The 25,124-nt window shown below is 31.7% G+C and overlaps 2 protein-coding genes across 3 annotated transcripts; one reads left to right on the forward strand and one right to left on the reverse strand.

Moving 5' to 3' along the window:
- Positions 1 to 1,935: 1,935 nt before the first annotated feature.
- Positions 1,936 to 17,480, forward strand: LOC111413477 (DNA (cytosine-5)-methyltransferase PliMCI-like). The gene is made up of 14 exons (XM_023044470.2): positions 1,936 to 2,046; positions 2,136 to 2,483; positions 2,542 to 2,714; positions 7,121 to 7,391; positions 7,450 to 7,587; positions 7,656 to 7,921; positions 7,980 to 8,185; positions 8,244 to 8,694; positions 8,755 to 8,911; positions 15,222 to 15,468; positions 15,529 to 16,177; positions 16,233 to 16,832; positions 16,888 to 17,120; positions 17,172 to 17,480. Exons 2-14 carry the CDS (start codon positions 2,190 to 2,192, stop codon positions 17,372 to 17,374), a joined length of 3,888 nt encoding a protein of 1,295 aa, XP_022900238.2. The 5' UTR covers positions 1,936 to 2,046; positions 2,136 to 2,189; the 3' UTR covers positions 17,375 to 17,480.
- On the reverse strand, positions 17,469 to 23,533 carry LOC111413479 (odorant receptor 49b-like). Of its 2 annotated transcripts, XM_023044472.2 has the most exons (5): positions 23,046 to 23,533; positions 22,403 to 22,997; positions 22,143 to 22,344; positions 21,936 to 22,091; positions 17,469 to 17,781 (listed from the first exon to the last, which is right to left on the reverse strand). In XM_023044472.2, exons 1-5 carry the CDS (start codon positions 23,239 to 23,241, stop codon positions 17,719 to 17,721), a joined length of 1,212 nt encoding a protein of 403 aa, XP_022900240.1. In that variant the 5' UTR covers positions 23,242 to 23,533; the 3' UTR covers positions 17,469 to 17,718. The 2 variants fall into 2 exon arrangements, with proteins under 2 accessions (XP_022900240.1, XP_022900241.1); XM_023044473.2 differs by lacking the exon at positions 17,469 to 17,781 and having other exon boundaries at positions 21,954 to 22,091; positions 22,159 to 22,344.
- Between the last annotated feature and the right edge of the window lie 1,591 nt (positions 23,534 to 25,124).

A 25,124-nucleotide genomic window follows, 5' to 3' on the forward strand; every position in this document is an offset into this window, starting at 1 on the left:
CGAACAATCTGAATTATTAAAATAAATCGTATTTGTGGTTGTTGTCGTTATTGAAGTTTCAGTTGATGTATAACTGGTGGTTTCTAAAACTTCATTAGTTGTTGTTTCTGATATGGTTTCAGTTGTTGTTTCTTCACAAAAAATTGCATCATCAAAAATTTCACCTGTATTTTTACATATTGTTCTATTATCTTTATTTATATATGAATTCTTATCATATTCAATTTTTAACCAATTTAAGTCACATGTACAATCCCAAGGATTATCATGTATATATATTTTAAGATTTGAATTATTCTCAATTCCGCTAAATATTCCTTCACGCAAGTAGGTTAATTTATTACTTTCCAAATAAATTTGACTTATAAATGATAATTTATTAAAAACGCCAACTTCCAAATGTTTTAAATTCGCTCCCCTTAAATATAGCTGCATAAGATTAGGAGTAGATATAAAAGAATTTGCGTTTAATGATTCCAAACGTGAATATCCAAAATCAATAGTACTTAATTTAATTAAACTGACATTGGTTTTAATAAGATTTTCAATAACATTCGGTGATAATACACAACTCGTTATCTGTAATACGTTTAATGTGAGTTGTACAGGTTCTAAAAAAGCTGGTACAAAATTTGGTTCCACATTTGGGGTTTCAAGTCTATATGGACAAGTCAGAAAAAACGTTTCCAATGATGACAATCCATTAAGTATATTGTTGAAATATATTACGTTTGTTTTTGTTATGGTCAACGTAGAAATACTTTTCGTAAAATTCGATGAAAATGCTTCATCTTCTATTTCTGTTATGCCAATTCCTTCTAATGATAAACGTTGTAGGTTCAAGTTTAAATGGTTAAACGAATGCTTCGGAATTTTGGTTTCAATCTCAGTTATTAAATTTAATTCCGTAATTAATGTCTAAATTTAATGGAAAAATGGTCCTATGTTTAGTATAATATATGACGTAATTGATACTGATTACCGTTTCGTTCTGGATTCTTTCTAATTCTTTTTCAACATCTTGTAAATTTTCGAATCCTTCACAAGTTACTTCGGGTTTTTTTAAGTTACAATATGAGATATCTCCTGAAAATAATTTTTTAAAGACTATTTTTAAACAATTTTCAGCACTGTTCTCCATTTCTAAAGTTTTATATGTAGCTAAACAGATTATTATTAAGAAAAAGATTGCTCCAACTGTAGCTGCAACTGATTTATCCCATATTCTGTATCTTTCTTTAAACGATTTTGCCCTAAATTTAAACAATTTTTATGAAAAACTTATTTTTAAATATATAAGTACCTTTTAAATTTTTCCATTTTCTTTTGAAGAAAGGTTCCGTTTTTTAAATCTTCACGTTTTCGTACAAACATTTTCAAAATGACTGTAAACGTTGAAAATATTTAGGAATCACGTTTATTTAAACTAAACTTACCTGTAACTTTGACTTGCTTGTAGTGTACAAATATGTCGAAACAATATTGCACGAAAAGAAGTTGGATAATGTAGATAATCTACATTATTAATGAAAATAACGATATAAATAAACGAAATTAAAAAAAAATGGTACTGATAATTTTTGCATAAATCTTTATTTCTGACACATATATGCAATATAAACAATATGATATATTGCATTTGTGTTTTTCATTAAAAATCAGATTTAATAAAAGCATTGTTAGTATTAATAAAACTTTTGTATTGTTTAAAATAACCGCCATTTTAACCATACCATTAGCGACATCTAGCGGTAAAATCTACTCAAACCCAAATTTTTATTATTAATATTTTAATAATGATTAATATCAAAATTTTTTAATTATTAAAACAATTATATATTTTAACAATCTCATTTAAAATATCCAACTTAATCTAAGAATTGAAATTCATCACTAACGTCAAATTATTTTTCCCGCGCAAACATCAAAACTGTCAGATGATTTTGATAACCTTATTTTAAATTTAGTGTTAACAGTTTTATGTATTTATTTGTCCGTTGAATTAGTTTCAATTATTGTGTAACATTCCAATTAGTTCTTTAAAAAGTAAGTTAACAAATTGTAAAAATTAATCAACTTGTTTTAAGTTTTCAATTGTATTTCGATATTTTGAGGTTATGTTTTTGTTTTTTTAGGTTAATGTGTGAATCCAATTAAACTATTTTAAGTTTGTTTTAATCTAATAAATTATGAGTCCAATAAATGATTGCGACGATTACGAGGATGATTTGAACGTTAAGAAAAAACAGTGTACATCACATGAAAAGAAACGCAAAAACATTGAAAAAGTAGATATTCCAAAAGATGAAGTTAAAATGGCTCGATGTGATACCTGCAAGCAATATTTAGACGCGATTATCCCATACGGTGGACATCCAAACAACGCTGCTGATGAATATGTAGCTTTAACTGATGAAAAATTAATGATTTTTACCGGTGAAGAAGAAGAAGTCAATGAACAAGATAGTTGGCCTACAAATAATGTAACAAAATCACATTATTACAAACGCTGTTTTTGTATACATGTTTTATCTTGTTTAGATAACTTATTTTGCGGTTTATGATTCACATGGACATCTATGTCCTTTCGATACTGGTTTAATTCAACAAAATAAACACTTATATTTTTCTGGATATTTAAAGCCAATTTATGATGATAATCCATTACCAGATGATGGAATTCCTGTTAAAGATGCAGGTCCAATTAATGAATGGTAAATAAATAGTTTTAGCAGATTTGTTTATCAGAATGAATTGGGTTTTATTAATTATTATATTTATTTTACTTTGTTAAGCCGTCATTGGTTGTATGACAAATTTGTATTTGGAAAATATTTTTGTGTTTTATTAATCTTAATTTTTATGAAAAACAATATGCAACTTTATATATATTAACTTTATGGATTTATATAATGACATTCCATAACTGGATTATTTAGATATGTTGCAGAACAATTTATTGTTTAGAGCAAATTCGCCCCTTACTTTCACTGCTTTTAAAGTTTCCATGTTGGCATGATCCAAGAGTTTGATCAAAACCTCTCACAATAGTGTATTTAAAGCTTCCACCCCATAATTTTTATTCATGAACAATATTATTTGTTAAATCCTTATTAGAATATACATTTTGAGTAATTAATTCAAGCCACAAATCATAATTAGCAATCCACATTGCAAATTTGTAAAAGATTTAGTCAGATTATCAAATTCATTTAATAGATTGTTGTGAGATGATTTAAGAAATATTGGCTGATTCTTCTTCTCATCTCATTTATTACGGTATTACGTAGAATCTTTATCTTTATAGAAGACTGGAACACTTGTTTCGTTTGATGTTGAAATTGTGAGCACCATTTTCGTAAAATAGGCCACTAAGAACATAGTGAGAGAATAATAAGCAATTTAATGGGGTTTATGATCTGCAAATGAAACAATTCTACTTGTTTACAACTTAATCAATCTGTCTTACAAAAATCTCTACATCCTATCCAATCTGTTTGACTTAATTCTTAAACAATTAGAATCTTGTAAGGGTGTGTCCACATATTTTGCGGCAGCCGCGCGAAGTGTGGGCACACCCTAAGAGTGTTTTTAACGTTAGTGCATAATATTCTAACTAAAACTGTCCAAAACATATTGTTCATTTTTCTGCAATCAAGTATAAAATAAAATAATTTTCTGGACATTCATTTAAGGAACAAACTTACTATTGAATTATGCAATTTATTTTTCTAATACCTTAAAATATGCATCAATGTATCAAAAAATTTAGTACATTGTTATTGTTGAAATGACAGAGGTATTTGTTTCGTGGGGTAACATTAAATAATATTTTGGTGTGCATAAGATTATTTATTAGTTAAAAAGTTGTTGCATTCCAATACATATTTTTTTATCACCTTTATTACTGCAATCTATCGCATATAATCATATAATAACAATAAACAGTACGTTTAACAATATATGGAATAAAACACAGACTTACACAGAAGGAACCCACTCAGTAGTGGGCCCAAAAACAATACTTAATTAAAGGTTATAACAAATACTACTCTACAGGTGTTCCTATAAGTTGTGGCATAATTTTAATCACAAATACTACAATTAAAATGATGATTATAGCACTTTTTTCATTGAATACAACATTATTTATCATTAGCAATCCCAATACGATATATAAAATCTCTTGTTGCAGTTTCGTCTAGTTTTCTTCTCTTCGCTTATAATTTATTATCACATTCATTACTAACACAACTGTCGCTGTTATTACTTTCGATTATTAATTAAAGTATCCTCTTTTTAATGCAAAAAGCCGTTTTGAAAAATCTCTTTTAGTTCTTGAGAAATAAATTTTTAAAATCATCGACAATTTTTTCGAATTTTGCAATTTCCACGGATTAAGTTTTAAAAATTGGTATAAAATCTATTTCTGCGTATATGAGTATGAAAATTTCCCAAAGTGTTAATAAAAGTGTCCTCTTTCCAATGAACCAACCCGTTTTGAAAAATAACTTTTAGTTTTTGAGAAAACAATATTTGAAGTATTGCTAAAATTTTCGATGTTGCAATTTTCATCGATAACTTACAAATCTTGCAATCTTCATTATAAAATTAATTTCTTGAAGGATTCTTGTGGAAATATCACCAATTATTAATTAAGGTACCCTCTTTTTGATGCAACAAGCCGTTTTGAAAAATCCTTTTTAGTTCTTGAGAAATAAATTTTTGAAATTACCGACAATTTTTTCGAATTTTGCAATTTTCGCCGATTAAGTTTTAAAGATTCGTATAAAATCGATTTCTGGATATATGAGTATGAAAATTTCCCAAAGTGTTAATAAAAGTGTTCTCTTTCCAATGAACCATCCCGTTTTGAAAAATAACTTTTAGTTTTTGAGAAAACAATATTTAAAGTATTGATAAAATTTTCGATGTTGCAATTTTTATCGATAACTTCAATATTCATTATAAAATTGATTTCTTGAAGGATCCTTGTGGAAATATCACCAATTATTAATTAAAGTACCCTCTTTTTAGAGTTGCTTCGTTAGTTAGCTTTCTTATTACTTCAGAAATACACCAGAAATTATAACTATAACGACCGGACAACCGGCTGAAGGTTATGCCGTATATCCGGCATCCGGCTTTTCGCAAAATCACTATCCGTTCCATCACAAGTCTAAACTCATAAATGGTTAAGATATGGGCTTTCAAAGTTAAGAAATTTTTAAACATTTTCTTAAATATTTTCATTATGTTTTATCTTAGAAAGATAAAACTTGATAAACAATTTTATCAAGAAAAATCGTTTAAGATCACTTTTGAAAATAGGCAACCATGGGATCATCAAGATGTTCACAAAGGTTATATCCTTAAAACTTTTTTATTATGTCATAATATAATCGTTTAAATTTTACAACTGATTCTGAAAGCCTATTTCATTTTAAAATTATTTTCACTCTTAGAAATTTTTGCTTAGACGCATCGTTTTCGAGTTATTCGCAAAAAGATAGAACCTCGATTATGAAATGTTTTCATTAATTAAAACTTAGTAGGCGCCCATGAAAATAAATCGCACGTAAAGCAATATGTCAAATTAATGGTCATATCTTAAGCATTTGTGTGTTTAGAACCAAAAATTTGTACACGACTCGCGATTTGTGATTAAAACTATTCCACGACTTACAGAAACAACCTGTATAGTATCGTAATTTGCAAATGGATAGCAGTTTAACAGATTCCTCATCCCATTAAGGATAGGTCTTATAGATCCTTTCGTTCCAATCTTTTAGTAGTAGTCAGGTGCAATTTGCATTTTGTGCATTTTTTTTTACATTTTTGTCAGAGAGTTTTAGATTTAAATTGTTGTATCTGTAAGATATTTGATTAGCTGGCAGTTCCTTATAACTGAATTCCATATTCTCAAACAGGTTTCAGTATGACGTTATACAGGCTGTTCCACCTAAGCGGCAAAGTACATAAATGGCATTAAGAATCCGAGATACACAAAGACAAAAGTTGTGGGAAAATATTTTTATACATACAGGGTGTTGCATAACGACGTATCGAAATAAAGATGTTATTTTAAATGGAATGATATAGTTTTTATTGCGTGGTCTGATTCTACACACCAAAATATGGTGATTTTGATAAGATATGTTGACGCTTACCGCTTTTAGTTTTTGAGTTATTTTAATTAGAAGCTTTTTTTTAGCAATTAACACCGTGTTCTTTAAATCTGGATTTCTTAACGACTGATTGAGCTAGAAAGTTAAAATTTCTGACAGTTGCTGCTTGGATTTCCTTAAATAGAGTGTCATTGGCTAAATTGATCTATCTTATACAGGCTGTTCAAAAATATAACTACTGTTTTACCATATTTAATTGCAAAAAAAGTCGAAAATTTTAAATGGAACACCCCATATTTCATTAGCATCAGATAGAGAATTTAATTCTCTACAAATCTTGAATACATGTCCCTATACCTATCTGTTGCAGTTTTTGAGATATAGCGGAATTAATCAAAATCATGCAAAGAATGGCAGATTTTATTTATTTTTTGTCTACACGTCTAAGAAAGCATCTTTTTTGAATAAGAGTTTTTTAAATACTTTTGAAAGCAATGGTACTTATTGCACGGTAAGGTGTCATGTCATTTATGTTTTTGTTCGGTTTCAACACCATGGTTATCTGGGGCATTTTTCATTGTCTTGGAAAAATTTCAAAGTCCTTATTTGGGCATATGTTTTAAGGAGCTAATGATTATTTTGAGCTCAGGCAATTTAAATGTCCTTATTGTGGGGCTAGATTCAAAGGAAGAGTTCAGTGAGGTTTCAATTAATTTCTTATACTGGGGTAATCCCGTTGGATTGAATTCTCATAAACCACTTATGATCATTTATGAGGAGTTATATGCTGGTAGTCATTGATGTCTTCATAAACTTCGTGAAATTAATAAAATTATGATATCGTAAGAGTTAAAGAAATACTTTGTTAAAGTACATGATTCACTTTCATCTTTATCAAGTGGCTAAAACTTTAATTCTCATTAAATAGTTTATTTCACCCTCTCTTATTACATACAATTTCTATGTTAAACATTCTGTTATTCTTTTGAAAGGTATATTTGGGGATTTGATGGTGGTAAAAACTCAATAATCGGATTTTCAACCAGTTTCGGAGAATACAATCTCATGACACCATCGCCAGCGTATCAACAATTTATGACTGAGGTCAATCAAAAAATGGCCTTGACGAAATTAGTTATAGAATTTTTAATGGACGAAGGTTGGCAGTCACCAACTTACGAAGATCTCCTTCAAAGATTATCCACTACCGAAGATCTAAACGAAGAGATTTTGTTACAACACGCTCAATTTGTTTGTGATCATGTAATCTCTTCATTTATTATATCTTCTTAAAAAAATATTCAAAATGTTTTTTTTTTAGGTGGTTAGTTTTGATTCTTCCGCAGATAACGACGCAGAGGATCTGTTAATAACCACTCCTTGTATGCGAGCTTTGGTAAAAATAGCTGGAGTTACATTTCAAAAATCTAAAAAAAATCCTAAAGCAAGTAGTCGAAAGGTAAATCACTTAAAAAATTAAGTGTTAGTCCATCATTTAATGAGTTAATCTAACTTTTTGTTAAAAAGATTTCTAAAGCGATTACTGACCAAATAAAGAATAACAAGAAACCATCTCGAAGTAAAGCCACAACAACAGCGTTAGTTAGAGACGTTTTCGAAACGTTTTTTGCCGAACAAATTGATAAAGGAACGGGTGAAAAGGGGCCTAGGAAGAAACGTTGTGGTATTTGCGAAGCTTGCCAAAGTTCTGATTGTGGGAAATGCGTTTTTTGTCGTTCCATGTTGAAATTTGGCGGATCTGGGAAGAGTAAACAAGCTTGTAAAACTAGACGGTAAATTTTCTTAAAATTATCTTCCATTAATAATTATAATATTTATTCTTTAATGAAGTTGCCCTAATATGGCAATTCAAGACGCTGCTGCAGAATCAGAGAATGAAGATGATGACATAGACGAAGATACTGTTGAAGATACAAAAGTAAAGAATATAATGGAAGAAAAACCATGTTCAAAGCGGATTTTGCATAAAGTGGAGTGGCGCGGCGAGATATCATTTGAAAATAATGATAGGGTTTATTATGAAGAAGCACAAGTTGGTTAGTGCTTTTCACTCTTATTAATTTAGATCAAATAATTTAATAAATTAAAATTTAGGTGATACAATTGTCAAACCGGATGATTTTGTAATGTTGAACCATTCGAAACCAAACGAACCACTTCTTATCGCACAAATATCATATATGTGGAAAGATAAGCGAGGGTTTGGAGCTGCCACATTCCACGCTCATATCTTTACACGCGGCGTAAAAACGGTCCTCGGCGAAACATCCGATCCTCGTGAACTTTTTGATGTCGATATGTGCGAAAATTTACCGCTTGGTAGTATCGTTCGTAAAGCTTTCGTTGAACGAAGATTCCCTCCGGTAAATTGGTTCGAATTGGGTGGTATTGAAAGGTTGCCACCAATTTTAGAAGACGACGGACAAAATTATTTTTATTCGAAAAGATACGACGCGACATGCGGGAGATTTGAGGACTTAATTGAAGATGATGACGAGAATATTGATGATGATGAAAAGGATTTTAGTCCTTGTTCAGCTTGTAGGTTAGTAATATCAAGGAAATATTAATTAAAGATTGTTTTTTGATGATTTTTTTTGTAAAGGAGGAAAATGATTATGTTGAAAACAACGAAACCTTGCTACAAAGAAGGTTATATCTCTTGGTTTGGGGAGAATTATAAAATTGGAACCGGTGTTTATCTAATTCCAGAAACTTATGATTTTGATTCTGATTCAGAAGAGAATTCAAATTCACCTAAGGTAAGAGGGGCCTAAGAAGGCAGGGTTTGTCTGATTTAAATAACTTGATTTAAAACAAGGTTTTAATCAATGATTTAAATCAATCAATTTTTTATATTAATCAATTATTTAAATCAAAAGAAAAATGAAAATAAACATATTCTTTATTTAAAAATTAGTAAATTAGAAAAACAATACTTAGGAGCTGAAGAACAAACAGCACGTAAAAGTTGTTTTAAAGTTTTCTCAATATCAGGAATATTGATCAATATATGATTGATTAAAATCAAAATATGCTGTTTAAGTATGAAAATATGCTCTATAAAAAATTGAAATTAAATATTAAAATATGGATAGCTTTTAAATCTGTAGGTGAGGTTAAACAAAGTAAATAAATGAAAATGATATCTATTTCTACAGGGTGTATCTGAATGACTGCAACAAACTTCAAGGGGTGATTCTTTAGTGAATTTTAAGGGTACTTTGATATATGAACCATGAGCGACTTCGGCTCCCCTAAGGAGCTACGCCCTTCCAAAAATGGCGGAAAATTTTGGATTAACTTTTTTTTCTCAAAAACCATAAACGCTAGGAAAATGAAATTTGGGGAATATGTTTATTAACTCATAATAAGGCACGTTTTGACCCTATTTGTACTTTCAACCTACTCTTCTAAGTTACTAAACATAACCACCCCCGTTCAATTTTTGTCTAGATTTTTCTTATGACGGTGATAAATACATAGGAAATATTTTATTTAGATGGATGAAAATATTCTAAAACTTTTTTGCCTCTCTGATGTTCTTCGAAAAGTTAATAGTTTCTGAGAAAAAAATTAATTAAGCAAACACTAACTGTTAAGCTGTAGGGTTGTTAATCGAAAGTTGGAATGAATTTTTAATGAAAAAATCTTAGTAGGTTTTCCAATCTTTGTCAAAAATATTTTTGACGTTTAGATATTAGTGGTTTTCTTACTATTATTATTGTTTTATTTAAAATTGTGAAACGTCGAGTGAACGAGCGTAAATGCGATAGAACTTTATTTGAAAAACAATGATAATAGTAAGAAAAACACTGACATTTAAACGTCAAAAATATTTCTGACAAAGATTACAAAGCCTACTAAGATTTTTTCAATAAAAATTCATTCCAACTTTTGATCAACAACCTCGTTGTTTAACGGGCAGTGTTTGCTTTATTATTTTTTTTCTCAAAAATTAGTCGTTTTTGTAAAAATTTTAGAGAGACAAAAAAGTTTTAGGATACTTTCATCTACCTATGTAAGTAAATTTTTTTTAAATGTATTTACCATCTGCATAAAAAAATCTAGGCATAAATTGAACGGGGGTGGTTACGTTTAGTAGTTTAGAAGGGTAGGTTGAAAGTACAAATAGGGTCAAAACGTGCCCTATTATGAGTTAAACATATTCGCCAAATTTCATTTTCCTAGCGTTTATGGTTTTTGAGAAAAAAAAATTAAACCAAAATTTTCCGCCATTTTTGAAGGGGTGTAGCTCCTTAGGGGAGCCGAAGTCGCCCTAGATGGTTCATATATCAAAGTACCCTTAAAATTCACTAAAGAATCACCCCTTGAAGTTTGTTGCAGTCATTCGGATACACCCTGTATACACGAGATATTTATTAGTTTAACTTATAAAAAAACTAAAACAGAATTAGAAAATATTGAAGAAAACACAAAAGACAAATAGAAAGAAATAGAAAATAAAACAGAAACAGATTTAGCTTAAATTTTGATTACAATAAATGACAAATCTTAAAAAACTTCGTTCCACTTCCACTGAAGTTATAGGTGCAAATTGAAATGCTAGTGCTTCACTGAGGTTGTTTCTGTGGATCCTTTACTCAAACATGTAAAAATTTCTTTCAAAATAGAAAAACCATGTTTTTTTGACATACTCATAGCCATTTTTTTCTTTACTAACTTAGCAGCTTCACTGTTTATGCCATTAATTAAGTCCTGAGCTTGTGTCACTACATCAACCTCATTTTATTGTATTGTCATTTAGTAGGTCCTTTGAAATTTTGATTGACATAGCGTCTTTATCTCTTTATCTAATGCATCAAACACATTCCCAATTATTTCGAAGTTAGTGGCATAGAGTCGGCCGCTTCAATCCATGATCCGCAGCGAATAGTTACTGATTCTGGAGGAAGAGCAAGACAAGGCGCTATTCCGTTAAAAATTGCTACCCTTGACGCCGCTTTTAAACATACTTTCTTCACATTGGCGATAAGCTGGTCGACGTGAGTGTACAGGCTGGTTCAAATTCGATGTCCGTATAGGCTATCTCGGAAACTATAAGAATTAGAAAAAAGTAGCTTACATGTCTCGATCTCTTTTTTTAAATAAATTCCAATGTCGAAAACCTCAAAGCGCTATCATCTTTTGTTTTTCCCCTAGAGGTCAAAATTGAAAATATCGAAAAACCAGCAAGTGCAATTATCTTGGTTATTATTATAGGTGAAGTATTATAACTAAGACGAAATAATGCAATCTATTCCAACTTTTGTGTAAAACAAATATAAATTAAATAGTTCAACTAATGTATTTGTTTCAAATATCAGAAATATGCTTCTTAATTTTTAGTTATAATTTACAGGAAACTGTAAATTTAATTTCTTTGATGACACTAAAACAGAATTTATTTTTAGCTTTATTCTAAAACAATAAGAAACAGACTTGTTGAACCCTATATTTTTGTAATCAGAAAAAAATAACGAATTTAATAAGCGAATAATCAGTGGTTGTTTCAATTAAAAAAAAACGAAAATTGGCATGATATCTCAAAATCTGAAAAATTTTTTCTGACTTGTCATCAAATTCTCTGTAATAAAGTGTCCATATAATGTCTTAGTTATAATACTCCACCTATAGTAATAACCAAGGTAATTGCACTTGCTGGTTTTACGATATTTTCAATTTTGAGACGATAGCGCTTTGAGTTTTTTGGCATTAGCAGTTTCTCGAAAAACGAGATCATGACATGTAAGCTACTTTTTTTCTAACTCTTATAGTTTCCGAGTTAGCCTATTCGAACATCGAATTTGAACCATCCTGTACATACCTCGAATTTGCTCACAAACTCGATGAAGGCCGTGTGCAAAACAAGTTGAGTGTGTCACTTTTGGATAAAACGTTTGGTCTGCGCTGCTTTTACTATGTAGAGATCAGCATCTGATACAAGGAGTAAAATCATGTCTCTGTTAATAGTCTCACCCAAAAACTTTATAGAATCATCGAAAAGCCTTGCAATAGTGCTATGATTCGCTTTATCAAGCATGAAACAAAAATTGTTGTTTAGCGATCAACTCATCATGATCCGAAATATCAATAATGACATTTGCCACATATCTTTCTGTTGCGTCTGTTGTTTCGTCGATTGAAATCCACAAAAAGCGGTCGCTTCTTGATGCATTTCTATACAGGGTGTTTCGGTGACTCGGGGAACAAATTTAACCATATATACTAGAGTGAAAATGATGACGATTCATGTAAAAAAAAATTAGTAAAAGTCTTCAAATTTCAAAGATGTAGGCCATAAAAGTTAGGAAATTTTAACACATTTTTCCAAATATCTTAAACACTATTTACAGTAAAGCGTTGAAATTTGATACAGTGTAAATCAATGTCATGTAAAATCGTTAGGCAATTTATGAATTGGATCGGTCATCGGGAACAATGCTATACAGGTGCTCCTAAAGTTTGTTTGTACAAAACTTTTTTATTCTATCATAACCGTACATTTATGTTTGCAGTTTCTAATAGCAAATTTAATTTTGAAACTTTTATTACTCTTAGATAATATTGATAAAAGTCACCGTTTTCGTGTTAAATGCAAAAATGTTGGGTTCCGATTTCATTAGTAGCACTAAAAAAAAAGGAAATCTAAGTTTTTGAACATTTCCTTTAGTATTTTTTATTACTTGTCTTGTTATTTTATGTATGTTTTTATTATTCCTGTTAGTGTTGTCGTTTTTTTGTTTATTTTTTGTTGATTTTTAATTTATTGTTTTTGAATTCTTTTATTAAACCAACTAAAACAAATTAAAAATATGATTTAGCTAAATCTACACTTGGACATGTTGCATACATAATAGTTATGACAGCTCAGTTCGATTTTCACTCGTCATTGCCAATTCAGATTATTTATTTATTTCTTTTTTTTAGTGTTATTGAATTCGGAGCCTAACATTTTTGCATTTAATACGAAAACGGTGGTTTTTATCAATATTCTCTAAGAGTGATAAAAGATTCTAAACTAAATTTACTATTAGAAACTGCAAAAATAAATGTAGGGTTATAATAGAATAAAAAAGTTCTGAGCAAACAAAGTTTAGGAACAGCCTGTATAGCACTGTTCCCGCGTACCGATCCAACTCAAAAATTGCCTAATGATTTTACGTGATATTAGTTTACACTGTACCAAATTTCAACGCTTTACCATAAATAGTGTTTAAGATATTTAGAAAAATGTGTTAAAATTTCATAACTTTGATGGCCTGTATCTTGGCAATTTGAGGACTATTACTAATTTTTTTTACATGAATCGTCATCATTTTCACTCTAGTATACTAGGTTACATTTGTTCCCCGAGTCACCGAAACACCCTGTATATATTTTGTGCGAAGGTTATTTTCCGATGGTACTTTGTACTCTGTGTATGATTCTAGAAATGTTGCGCATTTTATATAGAGGTATATCAGAAATTAATGCGCTACATCTTTTGCAAATTGAACATCTTTTGATTTGGATGTGGAACATTCAGCCCGAATAATTTTCTTCTCATTATTTCTTTTCTCCAGTTTTATGTGTTTTAAACTTGCTAGACGCTGATTTACCGACAATATTTTCTCGGCTGACAGATTTGTTGCACACTTTGCAAAAAAGTACCAAAACTGTATTTACATACACACTTTTTTCTTTCTTATAAATTTCTTCTAAAAGTCTTGTGGAAATTGTGTTCCTTGAAGAAGGATTGTAACCAAGTCTTAGCAATACCTACTTTTGCGATTTTCTTGTCTATTTTTTCTTTTTCATCTGCATTTGTTCGAAATCTTTTTTCCTGTTTATAGTTTTTTACTTTTATGCGCAACTACCGACTGAGAATCTGTAAATGATACGATTTGCGCTTTCTGGTCGAAGCGATCTGGTTGAAGTAGATGCACTTAACTCTTTATTCTCTGTAGAACGGAGATAATAAGATAAACGAAAATAATGATAACTAAAGTAAATAAAAATATAGGGAAAACAAAATCTAAAACTGATTACAGTAATAAATTAACAAAAAAAACTTAAGGAAAGAATTAATTTCCCAAACTGACAAAAAAAAAACGAAAAATAATTATTTTAAATATTTAAAGGTTATTCATATAAAAATTATACAAATGAATGTCAATAATGAATACACTTGAGGAGATGCTTAGGAATGCTGCTAGTTACACGAGTTATAACTCAACATTTTTTCAATCCAACCCAAGGATTTGTTTGGAATTGTGTACAATAATGCTTTCCTTTCTCTCTTTATAGCACCTTTTACATAATTCCTCATATCTTTATAATATTGCCATGATTCGTCTGCTTTTAGTACTCAAAATCTTTTCTAAGCCTTATCACGAGTTTTCTAGATTTCTTTTATTGTGTCGGTTGCACTTCTCAGGGTCCTTTAATCTCTTTGTCCTTCCATAACTTTTTTACAAATAGCTCGACTACCGCTCTTTCCTAATTCTTTTTTTTTTTCTATGTAATAGTTCCATATAATATCTTTTTTTTTTTGTTCCACTCATTTTTAATCGTCCGACTGATTTATGAGTATGGAAGAACTGAATAAGAGCTATTACGCACCTACGTTTTTGTCTCTCAGCTATCAAATGTTAGGCAACTGTCTTGGTTTCTGTAGGTTTCGCAGGAGACCAAGCCATGCGACTGAATTTAGATAGTAGTGTTTCTTGTACAGTCATGTTCACGGGAAATGCACACTCAAGGTCAAACGCTGTTGTGAGATCCGACATGCCGCTGGCTAAACGGGCTGAGCCGAGCGCAGACGAAGCTCGTGGCTCGTAGGCGTTCGACTCAGCCCGTTTAGCCAACCGAGCCAGCGGCATGTCGGATCTCACAACAGCACTTGACCTTGAGTGTGCGTTTCCCGTGAACATGATTGTACATCCGTACAGAGTGAACGTCGAAAAAGTTGCAACATTGCGCACAAAAATTGCTGAGGCTTTGGAAAAAACTACTTACTACCTAAATTAAGTCACTTGATTTAGTCTCTAACCATAGGCAACAAATTATGCTTATCAAACTATGTTCTAGTCTGAAACGAAAGCAGATCAAGATCTTTACACTGAGTACTATCGAAAAACATCCGATTTTGTTAAAAAAGGCAACAGTGACACACCTCAACCCTTTTGTATAGGAGTAATTGAAAATATCATCGAAAATTCAAATGCTAAAGATATTAAAGTAGAAGTCAGAAAATTTTATCGACCGGAAAATACACATCGTGGAATATTTGTAACATATCAAGAAGATCTTAATTATTTATATTGGAGTGAAGAAAGTAAATATTTAAAATTATTATTTTCAACTTAAATTTATTTAATTTCATTTTTACACACAGAAATTATTGTTTCATTTGATAATATTGCTGGAAAATGTTACTTAACTTATGGTGATAGCTTAGAAATACCCGTTGCAGAATGGAGTAGTTTAGGTCCAGATCGATTCTATTTTAATAAAATGTACGACAAATTTTCCCATAAAATACTTGATTTACCTGAAAAAGTAATCGAAACCCAAACGTTACGAAATATGCCTAAAAAAGGAAAAGGAAAAAATAAATCCAAAAAAATAAACTCTCAAAATAAATGTATAGATGACGAACTTCCAAAAATTTGGCCGAAAATATCGAAGCCATTACAATGTATGGATGTTTTTGCCGGGTGTGGAGGTTTATCTTTAGGTTTACACCAATCGGGAATTGCACTTACAAAATGGGCTATTGAGAAGGAAATTGAACCCGCTCAAGCGTTTAAATTGAATAATCCAGATGCTTTAGTTTTCACCGAAGACTGTAATGAGTTATTAAAAGGAGTTTTTGACCAAACTGAATATGCAAAGAGAATGCCCAAAAAAGGTGATGTTGAAATGCTCGTTGGGGGACCACCTTGTCAAGGTTTTTCTGGCATGAATAGGTTTAATGCTGGACAATATTCAAGATTTAAGAATTCTTTGGTTGTATCATATTTAAGTTATTGTGATTATTACAGGTAAAAATTAATTATTATTCTTATAGCTTAATAATTGTCTTGAAATATTTTCCAGGCCAAAATATTTTATCTTAGAAAACGTTCGAAATTTCGTAAGTCATAATCGTAGTATGGTTTTAAAATTAACATTACGTTGTTTGGTGGCGATGGGTTATCAAGTAACTTTCGGCATAGTACAAGCTGGACATTACGGAGTTCCTCAAACGCGAAGACGTTTAATAATCATGGCTGCAGCTCCAGGATATGTTTTACCAAAGTACCCCGAACCAAGACATGTTTTTAATAAGAGGGGTTGTTTGCTTTCGATCGCCGTTGATAACCAAAGATTTGTTAATGGTTGTCAATTTACGTCTTCTGCTCCGTATCGAATGACAACAGTTCGCGATGCAATGTCCGACCTTCCAGATATAAAAAATGGATGGAACCAAAAAGAAATTCAATATGATGCAGAACCGATGTCTCATTTTCAAAAATTAATGAGAAAGGGCGAAGGTGATTTGGTTCGGGATCATATTTGTAAAGAAATGACGCCTTTAGTAGAGGCGAGAATGACTTATATTCCATTAGCACCAGGATCAGATTGGAGAGATTTACCAAATATAGAAGTTAGATTAAGTGATGGAAATTACACGAAAAAGTTAAGATATCCTTATAGGTAAATATTTAAAGTATTATACTTTACATACATCTTTTAAGTTTAATTTTTTTAGAATTAAAAAACAATCCAAAGACGAACCTAATAAAGGTGTATGCCAATGCACAACCGGAAAAGGAATAAGATGCGATCCAGCTGATAAACAATCTGATACGTTAATTCCATGGTGTTTACCCCATACAGGTGATAGGCACAATCATTGGGCGGGACTTTATGGGAGGTTAGAATGGGATGGATTCTTTAGTACAACAGTTACAAATCCAGAACCAATGGGAAAACAAGGAAAAGGTGAATAAAAAATATATTTTTATTTTTCTTTTCAACATTTTTTTTATTTAGTGTTACATCCTGATCAACATAGAGTAGTTAGTGTAAGGGAATGTGCGCGAAGTCAGGGATTCCCAGACAGATACCAATTTGTTGGTTCCGTACTAAAAAAACATAGACAAATTGGAAATGCGGTACCGCCACCTTTGGGTGCGGCACTTGGAAGTGAAATATTAAAAGCGCTGGATGCGAGAGATAAGAAAAAAGTGTCTTAACTGTAACAGTTATTTTAATTGTTTTTAAATTATATAATATATATTGTTTTTTTATCTTAATTCCTTAATGATGTGTTCAATAAATGACTAAATTTGTACAGAATAATTCAAATTTTTAGCCTTCAGCACGCCTTAATGCCTCCATACCATATTAAAAGGATAATAATTATTGCATGGTAAATCAAAACGTTTTATTAAAAATAATTTTGTGTTGAGATATTTTACTGTATCTAGACTTTTCTAACATTCTACAATCCAGTAGCTGAAATATTTTCCAGTCCTAAGAATATATAAGCAGTGCCTATAAATATTTTACATAAATAATCTTGATAATTTAGATTTATTTATCTAGATCTTCCTTTTACATTTACAAAAAGAGTGAAATAAGAATAAGACGAGCTTAAAACCTGAAAATAAAAAAAAATGTTAAATGCCCAACATATTAGTAATTTTTTTTTCTGATTTCTAGTAACATTTTCAATAGCAAGATAAAATATAACGCATTTGAACAGCATAGAGACTTTTATGGTTCGATTTAAAAATGGCACTAAATTCAAGGTTTTCTTTTGAATTTCACTATGAGTATGTTCCCTCTCATGACAATGATAGTGTGTCGCAGCCCTATTACTCTTGAAGCTGTTTTCAATATTGTGAGGGAGATGCGTAATATGAGTGCAAGCCACGATACTTTGGTAGACTCGGTCCAGTTTTGCTGCCAAAGGGTCTCTGGTTTCGAGGTATCCATGAAGGAAGTGCAGGAGCAGCTGAAGATGATCGATAGGCTGAATGCCGAGAATGCTTTTCTGAAGAAGCCAGTTACTGAGCTATCGGAACGCGTGGCGTATTTAGAGCAATATTCCCGCTGCAGCAACCTTGAGATCCGAGGCGTTTCTGAGAACTTTATTGCGATGGTCGAGACTATGGGTACCTCCCTTGACGTTCCGATTTCGACTGTTGATGTGGATGCTGTCCATCGCGTTCCTCACGGTCTAAACGGTAATGGTCATCAGTCGTCGAAGTGCTCCAAAGGCTGTTGTTGTGCGTTTCTGCAGTCGTCTTGTGCGTGATAAATTTCTTGCTGCTGCGAAATTAAAGAAGAAGTCGGTGGTTGCTGGGTCCTCCCCAGAACTCTCGTCCAGGGTGTTACTGATTGTTGCTTTATTAATGAACATTTAACGCCAGCCAACAAAATCCTTTTTGGTAAAGCCAAAGAAAAATCTTATAAGTATGTTTGGACCAGGAATTGCCAGATCTTCGTCAGGAAGAGTAATGACGCACGCCCTATCCACATTCAAAGTGATGCCGATGTGAGCAGGATGTAGACAGGTCTATTGTCATGCAAGTATTATGTACCATGTATAATTTACAATGTCTGCCATTACATTTTATTACCAAAAATGTACGCGGCCTTAGAACTAAGTTGGATACATTATCCAATAACGTGTTAAACTCTGATCACGACGTTATTTTCTGACGGAGACTTGGCTGCATCCTGGGATATATTCGGCAGAGGTTTTTCCGGATTCGTACATGTTATATATAATAACGCATTTAATAATTTGTTGGGTAGAGGCGTTTTGTTCGGCGTATCTTCGGCGTACTCAGTAATCCGACGTTTCGATTGGTTTGTCGGGCTGGATGCTATTGGCATAACAATGCGTAGTGGCAGTTCATTGATTCATGTTTGTTGTGTTTATATTCCGCCTTTGAATAACGTAGCGTTATATTAGCTTTCGTAATTTTTCGTAACAGCTGCTATAATTTTGTGTTAATTTTCTTTTATCATTTTTATTTTTATATCGATATCTCCTAAACAAAGAGGAATAGGTGATATACCATTTTTTGTTCGTAATGATCCCCTGAATATATGGTATGAGTTTGTCGGTCGAGTCACGGAACACCTGTATATAACCGGTCGATTCGATCTGGAGTTTTTCCACGTGTTTGGAAGGAGGCTCATGTAATCTTTAAATCCGGAAATTCCCCGGACAGAGCTATAAGTTTTGAACGAGTGAAGAACAAAATTTGAGAATCACTAAAGAGTCATAAAAGCTACATTCTTAGATAGTTTAGAACTTCCATGCAATGTGGAGTTTTTTAGGGGATGACCACCCCTACATTTTTAAATAGCAACCCCTGTAGAGTTTTACCTTATTTTAAAGGTAATGAAAAAAGAAACACAACCCCATAAACCAAAACCCGATATCTTAATTCTTTCAAGAATTATGAGGGGTTGACTACCGAATGGGAAAACAAAATGTTTTCATGCTTTTTTGCACTTTTATTACGATTTTTATAACAAATGTTCAAATTGTCAACCTTCTTCGGTCTCGCAATAACCCAAACGCTCATAGATTTGAACCACCAGGAGCTATCCTAAGTGATATTGGTGGTTCTTCAAGTATGCGATTTTCCAAATCATTGATTGATTCTGGTTTTGTTGCATACACTCTACTTTTCAAAAATCTCCAAAAGAAAAAAATCTAGTGGTGTTAGATCAGGAAATCGTGGTGGCCACTCAATGTCACCTCTACTGCTAATCCAATGGTTTGGAAACGTACGGCTTAAAAAGTCTCGGACTGCGCGACTAAAATGTGGGAGGACTACCATCTTGTTAGAACCACTTATTGTCAATACCATTAGGACAGACGGCACGTACACTTGGAACCACTTGATTTTCTAACAGATGCAGGTATCTGTCTCCGTCCAAATTTCCATTAATAAAAAATGGACCAATTACATTCTCTTCCATAATACCAGCCCGTACATTAATTTTCTGCGGTCTTTGAGTATGACCTTCTCTTATTAAACGTGCATTTTCGTCACTCCAATAACGACAGTTGTGCCTATTAACCTTACCATTCAAGTAAAAAGTAGCCTTATCAGAGAAAACAACGTTCAAAAGAAAATGTCTGTCAACATCACATTTTTCACGTACTATTTCACAGATTTCAAACCTTCTTTCGAAGTCACCTACGTTCAATTGCCATTTTCCTATTTGGTAGTCAACCCCTCATAATTCTTGAAAGAATTAAGATATCGGGATTTGGTTTATGGTGTTGTGTTTCTTTTTCCATTGCCTTTAAAATAAGGTAAAACTCGATAGGGGTTGCTATTTAAAAATGTAGGGGTGGTCGTCCCCTAAAAAAACTCTACATCGTATGGAAATTCTAAGTTTTCTAAAAATGTAGTTTTTATGATTCATTAGTGATCCCTAAATTTTCAAATTTTTTCCTTCACTCGCTCAAAACTTATAGCTGCGTCCCGGGAGTTTTGGGAAACCCTATATTTTAAACTCTATGGATGATTCCTTTCAGGTTGACTCCATTTATACTGATTTTAGTAAGACTTTCGATCGAGTGGATCATGCTCTGCTTCTTTCAAAACTTCGTATGTTTGATATTGACGAACATCTTGTGCGTTTGTTTGCCTCCTATACACGTGGAAGAACTCTAAAGGTGGATATCAATGGTCAGCATGATTCTTATTTCCGGTGTACCGCAAAGGAGTCACTTAGGTAGGACCTCTTCTATTTATTATTTATATCAAAATTAATTGCTTAATTGCTTGATGTATGCTGATGATTTAAAAATTTTTACACGTGTCTCTTCACCTTTGGATTGTTCGAGGCTACAGCGCGCCATTGATGCGCTACGTATTTATTACAGCTCAAATTTCCTGACACTGAACCCTGAAAAATGTAATGTTGTTTCTTTTACAAGGAAGACAGGCACGATCAGATACGATTATGACCTAGGTGATGTCAAACTAACGTTTGAGGGCCACGTTGATGGAGCTGCTTCTAAGGCTTGGCGTATGCTTGGCTTCGTTATGAGAATCACGCAAAATTTTACAAATATTTATGCTATAAGAACATTGTATTTTGCGTATGTGCATAGCGTTTTAAGCTTCTGCAGCTCCGTTTAGAATCCCCAATATCAAACATATATATCCAGAATAGAAAGGATTCAAAAGAAATTCCTAAAGTATTTATGTTTTAAAAGTAACATCGCTTACATTGATCAGCCTGTGCCTCCTCAACTTCTTATCGCTCCGTCAGTGTCGTTCATGTGGTGATGCTTCAACATTCCATAAAATCGTTAATGGTAGTATTGAGTCTCCTAGCCTTCTTGAGGTCCTCAATTTTCGTGTTCCTCCCCGGTGTCTTCGGCTCGATTATTTATTTTACATTCCTACTCCACGTACGAATATCTTTCAGAACTCTCGCTCCGCTCGTTTAAACGTTTGATAATTGTGGCGTGTAAAGCTGATCATTAAATTCTATATATTTTGATCGATATATTTTATTCTGTTGTTATCTTTGAGGCACGGTGCCTTAGGTTCGTCCCGTTTTTGTGCTCAACTGTATGCATTAAATAAATAAATAGCTTTGGAAATGACTATGGTAATGGTAGTTATCCTCAGAAAGAACAAACGTATAAATAATAGTTTTTTTTAGAATCATAAATTCATAAAAACCGCTAGTAACTACTTCTGCTAGCAATTAGTAAAGTAACCTAATGCATCTCGCCTTAACTAAGGAATCTAAATAATCACTTACTTTTAAAAATGTTATTTTCGATAGATTTCCCAAATTTAATGCGTTCAAAGTTAAAGGTTTTTGTCCCCTAACCATTATTAACGAGATATCTCTTTGAATCTCTACAGGGCATTCGTACCAATTAGTGTTATAAGCTGCAGCTGAGATTTCAAGACTCTGAAACCATCAAAATAAATAAATAAAACAAAACAAATATAAATAAATTACCTCATCTAATACATACTGCCCGTTCAAACATATCGTGTACAACAAGATAAACCATCCTGATAAATGCATAGAATATCGCATAGATTCAAACAAATCTTGTTCCATAAGAATTTCAAATCCCAAAACGCTTATTACCAATGATGTTAATGTAACGTATACCACAAGTTGACTTCCAAAAGCTCGATTTATATCATCTATAAAACTTAAATGCAATACTTATAAATATATACTTATACTAATTTAATTTATAATAAACTTACTTAATAATTTCGTGGTGATATTTAACGCAAAATTTCAATTTATCCTTCATTATGAATTTATCATTTTCAGAAATATTTAAAACATCCTCTTTTAATTGTTTCAATTGTATAACGGCGTGTCTTAATAAACCGGAAATTAACACGGTCGAATTAACAATGACCAAACTTGCCATTCCGGCCGTTAAAAATTGATGTATTACATAAAAGTGAAAAACTGGCCACGAATCGTATCGAAAGGGTAATCGAAATCGGACAATAACACCACAAGGAATACCTAAGTTTTTCATGTAAAACGGTTTGTTCTTTTCACATTTACTTAAATTTAAGGTGGGTGCTGTTACATAAATTAACATCCCCAAAATGGTGTAAATCATGAAAGCCTTCGAGAAAAAAGATATTTTTTTATCGCTTTCAATTAAATTATTATTTGTTGTGTTGGATATTTTAGTAAATTTTTGAAAATTTCCGATCGAATTGATGATTACTTTTATGGTTTTTCGATTAGATAAGAAGCACACTGTCATGTACATACTTCCGGCAACGCAAACGGCAGCTAATATCACTTGAAAAATTATTACGATATCCGCTTCAGGTTCTATAAAAGAACATATTAATATTTTAAATGTATCTTGAATGAACTAACCAGTAAAAACAAAAATGACTTCTAGAAATAACGGAATTAAACTGGGGAGTAAGAAAATATAAATCGAATATGTTTTCCAACTTCTCCATTTCAACTCATCTAAATTTCCATCATCCAACCAAAGGTTTAACATTTTTAACACTTTTACGTTAAAACTCATAAATTGATGTGCTTCTTCTTTGTCATTAACAATCATTTTTTTGGGTGCTGAATAACGAGTTTAATGAAACTATTTTAAGGTGATTTAAGTACCTTCAAGAAATACCATCCAAATTAAATATTCTCTTTATTTCTATCGAATTTAAGTAGACGTGGATAATTGCATTTCAATGTCTTGACAGGTTAATACGAGGTTACAAGATATTGATAAACATCTTTCCATTTCCAAATACTTAAAGATCAAAAATTTCATGTTGATGATTAATTTTGTGTGCTCTATTTATTTTTAGAAAGGTACACATTAAAATCTTGTGAATCTAAGAATTTGGTGAAGGTTTTAAATTATTCTCGTAATAATGTGAAACAAGAATAAGATAGCCGAACAACCTTAAAAATGATTAATATAAGATTAGGTTTTTTGGTTTTATTTTTAATTTATACCATTCCTATAAGTTGTAACGAAAGAGGGGTGAATTTTCCTACTGTTATATAAACTGGTTCGTTTAAACGTAGAAGATTCATGAAGATCATTCTTCGGAATAGCGGTGATGATGCGTACCAAGGAGTGTCATATAAAGACACCGGAATTTCTGAAAACTAATTCGAAATGTATTAAAAATTTTATTTACAATAATTTAAATGTGTTTATTTTATGTTTTGTTAAGTTATCCCGTTAAGATATCCGGTTATCCGGCATAAACTTCAAATATTGTTTTCTCAAAAACTAAAAGTTATTTTTCAAAACGGGTTGGCTCATTGGAAAGAGGACACTTTTATTAACACTTTGGGTAATTTCCATACTCATATTCCAAGAAATGGATTGTATTCGAATTTTTAAATCATTTCAAAAGTTTATTTCTCAAAAACTAAATACGAGTTTTCAAAACGACTTGTTGCATTAAAAAGAAGATACTGTAATTAATAATAATATTAATGATATTTCCACAGGGATCCTTCAAGAAATTAATTTTATAGCAAATTTTGAAAATTATCGATGAAAATTGCAACATCGAAAATTTTATCAAAACTTAAAATATTATGCGATTTAACGAGCTCAACAAAAACATACAAAAACAAGCCTGCGACAAAATCAATTAATGTAAGGGGAAAAATTATTGGCAGAAAGTTCGTAAACTGTCTAGATACCAAAAGTTTTCTGAAACAAAAGAGCTCACTGATCCCCCTGATGGAACTGCGCATTCGAACCCTGAAAAGATTGTTAACATCCATGCTGACTACCTGGAAGGAATATTTTCGTTTGCTGAGGATGCTTCATTTTGATCCCAGAACAAAAGCACAATAGACAACTGGTATCAACTTGCTTTTATAAATCCCTCTGAAACACCTGAGGATGCTTTTATGCTGGAGGACGAGTATTTCACTCTTCTTGGCCAAGAAAAGAACACGGCTCCTGGTTATAATAATAATAATAATATTCCTTTATTACCCAACAGGCATAGCCCAAAAAAGGATAACAATATATATTACATAATGTAATAATACAATAATATGTATCTGTATGTGAGAAAAAAAAAAACAAAAATTACAAAAAATTCAAGAAATTAACAATTGACCGAATTATAAAGAAAATAAAAATAAAAACTAAATAAATGAATTTACATGTATAAGTGAATTTACATGCAGGTGATCACTGATTGTCTGGAATCCTGTTGCCCACTTTACAGAGAGTGTATGTTGGCGCCCGTCTCATAATGTTTGTCCTAGCATAAGGAATGACGAATACGCAGCTATATCTTGAGTTACTCCTTGGAACAACAACCCCTAGTCGCTCAAGAATGAAAGGGCAATCGATGTTATATTCGATAAGCCTTTGTAGAAACCTTTCATAAAACGCGTTTCTTCTATCCATCAAAGAAATCATATTGTATCGTGCAAGCAAATCATTTTGTGGTATACCTC

Source organism: Onthophagus taurus, chromosome 2 (genome assembly GCF_036711975.1).
Source record: "Onthophagus taurus isolate NC chromosome 2, IU_Otau_3.0, whole genome shotgun sequence".
Taxonomy (NCBI): Eukaryota; Metazoa; Arthropoda; class Insecta; order Coleoptera; family Scarabaeidae; genus Onthophagus; species Onthophagus taurus.

Coding starts and splice junctions, on each gene's coding strand:
- LOC111413477 (XM_023044470.2), top strand. CDS start 2,190: ATGAGTCCAATAAATGATTGCGACGATTACGAGGATGATTTGAACGTT. Junction 2,484..2,541: donor ATAGTTGGCCTACAAATAAT/GTAACAAAATCA, acceptor TATCTTGTTTAG/ATAACTTATTTTGCGGTTTA. Junction 8,695..8,754: donor AGTCCTTGTTCAGCTTGTAG/GTTAGTAATATC, acceptor TTTTTTGTAAAG/GAGGAAAATGATTATGTTGA.
- LOC111413479 (XM_023044472.2), bottom strand. CDS start 23,241: ATGATTGTTAATGACAAAGAAGAAGCACATCAATTTATGAGTTTTAAC. Junction 22,345..22,402: donor TATCACCACGAAATTATTAA/GTAAGTTTATTA, acceptor ATTGCATTTAAG/TTTTATAGATGATATAAATC. Junction 17,782..21,935: donor CGAAAATAACATTTTTAAAA/GTAAGTGATTAT, acceptor TTTTATTTTCAG/GTTTTAAGCTCGTCTTATTC.